The sequence below is a fragment of the Trematomus bernacchii genome, unplaced genomic scaffold (assembly GCF_902827165.1).
Source record: "Trematomus bernacchii unplaced genomic scaffold, fTreBer1.1, whole genome shotgun sequence".
Lineage (NCBI taxonomy): Eukaryota > Metazoa > Chordata > Actinopteri > Perciformes > Nototheniidae > Trematomus > Trematomus bernacchii.
In genome coordinates, this window is record NW_022988050.1 from 16,065,228 (window position 1) to 16,072,918 (window position 7,691).

The 7,691-nt window shown below is 42.0% G+C and overlaps 1 protein-coding gene across 3 annotated transcripts in view; it reads left to right on the forward strand.

Moving 5' to 3' along the window:
- Nucleotides 1-7,500, forward strand: part of rnf213b (ring finger protein 213b) — a 43,948-nt gene extending 36,448 nt beyond the window's left edge. For all 3 annotated transcript variants that reach the window (XM_034119207.1, XM_034119205.1, XM_034119206.1), the window contains exons 56-65: nucleotides 1,145-1,393; nucleotides 1,962-2,094; nucleotides 2,246-2,326; nucleotides 3,226-3,391; nucleotides 3,566-3,767; nucleotides 4,139-4,216; nucleotides 4,394-4,591; nucleotides 5,493-5,582; nucleotides 5,988-6,166; nucleotides 6,677-7,500. In XM_034119207.1, coding sequence (XP_033975098.1) covers nucleotides 1,145-1,393; nucleotides 1,962-2,094; nucleotides 2,246-2,326; nucleotides 3,226-3,391; nucleotides 3,566-3,767; nucleotides 4,139-4,216; nucleotides 4,394-4,591; nucleotides 5,493-5,582; nucleotides 5,988-6,166; nucleotides 6,677-6,815 — 1,515 coding nt within the window. In that variant the 3' untranslated portion in view covers nucleotides 6,816-7,500. The remainder of the gene's footprint in view (nucleotides 1-1,144; nucleotides 1,394-1,961; nucleotides 2,095-2,245; nucleotides 2,327-3,225; nucleotides 3,392-3,565; nucleotides 3,768-4,138; nucleotides 4,217-4,393; nucleotides 4,592-5,492; nucleotides 5,583-5,987; nucleotides 6,167-6,676) is intronic.
- Nucleotides 7,501-7,691: the final 191 nt, after the last annotated feature.

Genomic DNA, 7,691 nt, shown 5'->3' on the forward strand with positions numbered 1-7,691 from the left:
CTTGGATGGTTCCCTGCTTCCCCCTCCTGAGGTGTCGGACAGTTTTCCAGAACAACTTTGGTGCCACCCGAAAGTCCTTTTCCATGTCTTCTCCGAACTTCTCCCACACCCGCTGCTTTGCCTCGGCCACGGCTGAGGCTGCTGCCCTTTGAGCCTGTCGGTACCTTGCAACTGCCTCGGGAGTCCCCCGGGATAACAAATCCCTGAAGGCCTCCTTCTTCAGTCGGACGGCTTCCCTGACCACCGGTGTCCACCAGGAGGTTCGAGGGTTACCGCCCCTTGAGGCACCTAAGACCTTGAGACCACAGCTCCCCGCCGCGGCTTCGGCAATAGAGGCTTTGAACACCGCCCACTCTGGTTCAATGTCCCCAACCTCCACAGGAATGCCCGAAAAGCTCCGCCGGAGGTGTGAGTTGAAGGCCTCCTGAACTTGGGCCTGAAATAGTCCAACCCCTATCCAGAAGTAAGGTTCCAGAGCCGACGCTGTGCGTAGAAGTGAGCCCAACCAGATCCAACTGGTAACGCTCCACCTCCCGCACAAGCTCCGACTCCTTCCCCCCCAGAGAGGTGACGTTCCACGTCCCCAAAGCCAGCTTCTGTCGCCCGGGTCTGGTCCGTCGAGACCCTCTGCTTTCACTGCCACCCTTCTGGCAGCGCACCCGACCCCATCGCTGTTTCCCGTAGGTGGTGGGCCCGCGGGACGGAGAAGCGGTGGTGTTGCCCACGTTGCCTTTTCGGGCTGTGCCCGGCCGGGCTCCGTGGCAAGCCCGGCCACCAGACGCTCGCCGACGAGTCCTCCTTCTGGGCCTGGCTCCAGAAGGGGACCCCGGGTATCCTCACTTCGTGTGTCGTCTTTCATAAGGTCTTTTGAACCAATCTTTGTCTGGCCCCTTGCCTGAGACCAATTTGCCATGGGAGACCCTACCAGGAACACAAGGTTCCAGACAACACAGCCCCCAGGTTCATCAGGGCACACAAACCTCTCTACCACGGTAAGGTGCTGGTTCTTCAGAGAGGAAAATGTGGCCTTAAATAAAAATTGTGATCAATCAATAAATCTTTAAAGAGGAATAAGAGAAATACACAAAGATGTTGATTGCCACATGGTGATAACATGATGTTACTTCCACCTGTCTGTTTTCAGGATTTGAAGAAGAATCTGTCCAAAGCTCAGGACATAATCGGTGCTGATGACGGTCTCGCTGGAAGCCCCCTGAGGATTCTCCTCTTCAAGGACCCCTCCTCCATGCTGACCCTCCCCTCCGACTGCCCGACACACCGCTCCTCCTTCTGGACTCTTCCACAGACGCTGACAGTGAAGCGCTTCTCTCAGCTGGTGGAGGAGGCACAGGGACGCAGCCCCCTCCCCCTGCTGAGCCTCTTCATCACCAAGGTACCCAGCATCTTCACGGGCATGTGAAATATGGGCCAAAGACTGGGGGCACAGTGGACTCTAATTAAGATGATGTTTTGTTTTTTTTAAAGGAAAATTAAGTTGATTAATGAGAATAACGTAACAATGTCAAGAAGAAAAGGTTGTAATATTATGACAGTAACGCTGTGATTTAATCTTGACATGCTATTACTTTATTCTCATTATTTTAATTTTAATGTAAGAAAATAATTTCTTCCCCAAAATATCTTGGATGTGAGAAGCCCAACCAACAAGAGCTTCACATTTCAGAGTAATGAGAGAAGACGACCAGAGCTGTGTAACATCATTCAAAATCTTTTTACTTTTTAATATCATGTGCATTATTACTTTAACTCTTCTATTTTAGTTGACCTGGGTCAGGTCATCTTCTCTTGTAAGATGTAAAGCTGTTGTTAAGCTCTCTCATGTCCATGATTGGTCCTTTTGTGATGTTACTTTACAGTGATTTAAACCAACGCAGCATCACTGAATTTATCATATGATATACGTTACAAGTGTTATATTATTTTGCCTGTGTTTGTCGCAGATACCCTGTGTGAGGCAGTTACATCACCTGCCTGAGCTGGCTGCTCTACAGTCCGACCTGTTGAGGGTGTTTCCTCTGACATCAGACTCCACAGATAGGACTATTGCACAGATGTTACAGCAGATACCAGCAGGTATGTCAACATTTCACTTTTAATTCAACATACCCCACTCCTGACATCACACACACACACACACACACACACACACACACACACACACACACACACACACACACACACACACACACACACACACACTGAGCTTTCTCACTGTCCTCATTAGGATACCAGAAGAAGATGCTGAATGAGAGAGTGAAGAAATTCATGAAGGTGTGGAACTGCCTCAGAGCAGAGGTGGCCAACTGTAAGCATGTCTCCATTTACATTTAACTCTGATGTATGAATGTAAAGTTATAATGGTGTAACTATTCCTGTGTGGCTTTCACTGCATTAATTGTGAATGATGTATTGATCTGTCAAGAGCAGTATGAATATCCCTGTGTTCCATCCAGAGGGAGTTTCTCTCCCACACACTCCCCCCCCCCTGCCTGAAACACCTCCATTGGACGCCTCTGTTTACTTCTGTACATAGTGTCATCACTATGTTACATTTGTGTGTCTATTGGCTAGCACTCCAACACATTGTACATGATATACAATGCAATAAAAGTATAGTTTAACAATTATTAAAAAGAGGACTCAATTAAACATTATACATTTGTACAAGTTTATGTCTTTAATATTCCTCATAAGGCAAAGTTACGTTTTCAATTCAATGCCAGCTTTGTGATCAATATTAGAATTTAGGTATGGACCAAATGTGACATAATGTTTAAATATTACTGTTGATAGAATAACATGTGGTCAAGACTTTTTTCAAAACATTTTATTTTAAATTCATTGTTAGATTTATTATTTGTAAGTAAGAGTGCTTAGGGTTGAACACTTAACTGGTTGGACAGCAGTGTTTAATATAAACAGTCTTCAATGTTGGTATCATAATGTCTTGTAAAATGAGAAATAATTACACTTGATCACATCTCATAATATTTTTTTTTAAAAGAACAGATTTGTTCTGATTATCAAAAAAAGAATGTAATGAATGAAACTATTAAAGAATCCAATTTTAATGTGCAAATTCTCACAAAATTGAGAATTGAGAAATAAAATGTAACCGAATGAAAACAGGTATTCACAACTGTAATGATTATGTATGCCTTGTGTTTCACTCTTTTACTTTCTCCCACGCCTGTGTGTTTGCAGCAGCAGAGCTGGGTGTGAACTTGTGTCAGGAGGAGGTGACAACCGAGAGCTCTGGGGAGTTTCTGACGCCGTGCCGACATGGACGGGGCTCTTGTCTCCGAACTCTGGTGGACTTCCTGTCGGAGGCTCACAACAGCCTGGTGAGAGCCAGGCTGCCAGAGGACAGGTCAGTACCCCAGCTTCCAAATGTAGCGCAGTAGAAGTACAAAGTAGCATGAAATGAAAATACTCAATTATAATATAAATACATTTTCTCACCTGTACCTGTCACAACACGTCAACTCGACTGAGCCTTGTGTTCTTAAGCTAGCAGTTATTCAGCTGTTTTATTTCCCCACAGTGAATACAGTGTTCCTTTAGAGAGCATATCAGAAACCCAGCTGACCCTGTGCAACCTGGAGAGAGAGCTGCTACCTCTGGTTTTATCCCACTGCCACTACACCTTGAAGAAAGGTGGGGAGACCGACAGCAACTACGACCTGCTGGGCATCCAAACCCAGCTGGCCCGCCGCTTCCTGGCTGGAAAACCAATTATCCAAGCGGTAAAATCAAGCTGCTTTACTCTGAAATGCTTTTAAACTCTAAAATGTGTTATTTGTATGTGTTTGATTTACCCTACCTATTTCAAACCAATGTTAAGAAAAATGATGTTTTAGGAACATTAAGTAGTAGGGGTTAGTTTTTTTATGGTATTTTATTAGTGATGATACAGAATCTCTCCAATGTAAGCTGTGTTAGTAATATTTATTGTAAAAACGTTCTTTTTTCGTGTCTGTCTTCCGATTCTGAAGATTCAGATTGCTTATTAGGGTGTCCCATTTCACATACCGTATCTCCATATTGATTGTATATAAATGGAAGAATACCAGACATTCTGCTTACCAGCGCTCTTGTCCTCTTTGATCAAAATCAGGACACCTCGAGGTACTTAAACAGACAGCTGCAGGACTTCTCTGTGATTCTAGCCGAGGTCAGAGGCAAGATTCACCAGGTAAGACCATTTCACACTCTTTTGAAAAAGGAACATTTCACGGTACCAACGTCTTCATCTGGAACTGACTAATGCCAGCCGAAGAATGTTCACAGTAGTTTTCCTGCAGGATTTTGTGAGGCCACTTTGTAGGAGGTCAAATTCCTTCCCTCTCACTTTCCCCTGTCTGTACCACAGGAACCGCTGAAGGGTTCGGTGAGCAGCGCCATGAAGACGGTGCTGCGCTCGTACACAGATGTGTGTGATGCCGTGAACGTGGTGGATATTGGCCTTCGCTTTCTTGGCAAGGCAGGCGGGGATCCACAGGGTCAACTCCTGACCTACCTCACTGATTCACTGCAGATGGAGAAGCACATTTCCAGCACTGTAGCCAAGGTAGAAACCTCCAGACACACAGATATTTACAACACAGTTAATGTTGTGTCTTCTGAGGCCGAATAAATATACAAGCTGACCGTATCTATTCTGGATAACTTTAAAGGGGCCCTATTATGCACATTTTCAGGTTCATATTTATAATTTATGCCTATATACAGTGACATGTCTCCATGCTTTAATGTTCAAAAAGCTCTTTGTTTTTCTCATACTGCCTGTGCTGCAGCTCCTCTTTTCACCCTCTGTCTGAAATCAGAGCCCAGTCTGCTCTGATTGGTTAGCTGGCCGGCACTTTTGTGATTGGTGAACCACTTAGAGATGTCACCCCCCTTAAAATATCACAGACAATGTGTTAGAGCGCTAGCCAATAGAAGCACAAGTGTTACATAACGATGTCACTACATTATGAAAATGTTGTTTTTTCTCGAGTCAATACCAATATCATACATTTTCCAAATCCTTTCAACAGAATGGGATGTGATCATGTTGACATTTTGTATGCAATGTACCTACACAACAACTGTTAATTGTTATAAACCTTTCATCTTTTGAAACGTATGTGTAGTATTAGGTCAATACAAATATCCATCATGCTATACTTTAACTTAAAACTGCATGTGAATAATGTACATTGGACTATTGTTGTGTTGTATTACAATGCAGATTCTGAAATTCAATCTCCACTTAATATGCATTATCATGCAAAGATAATGTTACTAGTTACTAGCGTTGGGTTACACAAGTGAAGCAAGTTTAACCAGTTTGCCATACAAAAATGTATTGGTTCAAATAGCTGTGGCAGAAACCAAATACAATAAGAGCCATAAATACAGTAGTTATAACTTGGCATGGTGTTTTGACATTTTTTATAATTGTCATAATGTTATTTATTGTTTTATAGGCTCTTGGAGAGAGCAAACTTGAACACAGCATATCCACCTGGCAGCTCCTGACTTCTTGGAAATCTGAGCTAATGCTAAGCAGACAGCAAGTAAGTATTACAAAAATCATAAAAATACATGACTTATTAGGATTTGGCAGAAGAAATTGAATTATAACATACAATAGTTGATTTTGAAGTCACAACAGTCAACATTTGCAATCGCTTTTAAGACTTTAAGACTTAAAAATGCAAAATCCATGAAAGAAACTCATGGATTGACCACAGTATTTCTCTTTGAGTCTTTATTCTCACTCGTGACCCCGCTGGCTGCCGGCGACTGACCCCAAACACCATGCAGAGTTAAATGTCCTGGGCTGTAATCCATTGAAAGTGTGCTGTCTGACACGGCAGGCGCCCACAGTTTGACCCCAATAAAAACTGAATTTGATGAATTCTGACTCCACTGAAGTATTTACATTTTTTAATTACACCCAATTGCTGATCATGTTTCAGGACCCGTTTCAGAAGCTACCCACAAAGTTCCAGGAGAAGCTCTCTGAGGATGAGAGGAAGGGGCTGAAGGTTTTCCTTGCTGCCACAGATGTTGAAACATTCTGTTTGGAGCTGCATGAAATTCTGCTTCTGAAGATCAACCACGACGTGCCTGGCGAGGGTTACCAAGCCCATTGGGAGTAAGCAAAAAACCATTTGCATTCACAGTGAAAACACAACCATTTTACCATTTGTGAGGTTAGAAGGTGACACACCAAATGGTAACACAATCGCACAACATTAGCATTTTTGGCTTTTCTTCCCTATTTTAACCAAAAGGTGTATTTAGGAATGTTCTTTAAGCTCCTGAATGTCAGACGTGTGTATATTGTCAGTTCAAAGATTACCACCCTAGTCTAAAGGAATCCATTGATTTCAGACAGTTTGAATCAGAGTAGAGTGTGGTGGTCTCACCCAGGGGCTGTCCCCTGGTATTGAAGCCTTTTGACTTCCAGGATGAGAGCGTGACCCCTCCAGGCAGCCATCTGTCAGGGGAAAGCAGCTTAAGTGGTATCCCCTCGGCCGCAGGTCATTTCTATTGAAGCAGCATCTGGGCAGGGAAGTGAATAGGCATGCTCATGGTGAAAACAATGGATGCAGTGCTAACAGTTGTTTTGTTTGTGTCCTCCCACCCTCCCTGCTGTCTTCAGCGTCAGGTCCACCTTAGAGAGCCATTTGGAGAAGAAAGGCCTTTCAGATCTGCTGGAGCTCGAGTCTTTATCAGAGGACACCACTCTGGGACAAGGGGCTGACGTGTGGAGGGCTGCTGTGGAGTTCAAAAGAAGATAAATTATGATTACAGTCTTATTTCTGATCTTTTTCTTATATTGCCATTTATTTGTGTTGTTATTGTTATATCCTTAATGCGATATCTGCATTAGGATTGAATGTCTATGATTATGATAGGGCATGTTTTGATGAGTCTAAATATATCTGTATATTTTGAGATATCTGAAAGTGACAGGATAGTGCAGTATATGTATTTAAAGCAGGCCTATTTTTATATTAATTATGTTATGTAAAGTGTGTTAATAACAAATCAGGGAACAATACTTAAGTTGATTATAAATTAATCAGAATTTAGTTTTCGGTGAAACTATTTTCCAACGTCGAAGAATTACTTTATTTTTTGTTAAATTGTTGGCACTTTTTCTTTTCTTTTTCCTATTTTTCTTATAATAAAGACATCTTACATTTTCGAAGCTATTGAGTCCATTTTATAAGACAGGCTCTTGATTTATCTCTCTAAAGACAACTTACAAGTACATAACTTTAAGTAAAGTATATAATAGATAAAACAAATGGGGAAACATTTGAAACACTTAAGTTTAATGGTGTAAAGATCAGGTAAAGAATTAGATATCGTATCACATTACATGCTTTATTGTTTGACTTTAAGAGGTTGAAGAATGTTGAGATGAAATAGTGTATTATTGAACTCATTGCATAAACAAAATAAAACTTGTACATTTTACACTTGGTGGTATTTATTTTTGTCAGTTATAATAATATGAATAACTGTTTACACATGACCAGAAACACATTCCTTCTAAGCAAGACAAAACTCTCATAAATATGTTCAGTAACAATTACCACTTGGGTTTTTTCTCTACTCAATTGGGCAATGCCTGAATAAATGGACAACAGTTTCTGGACATCCATAAA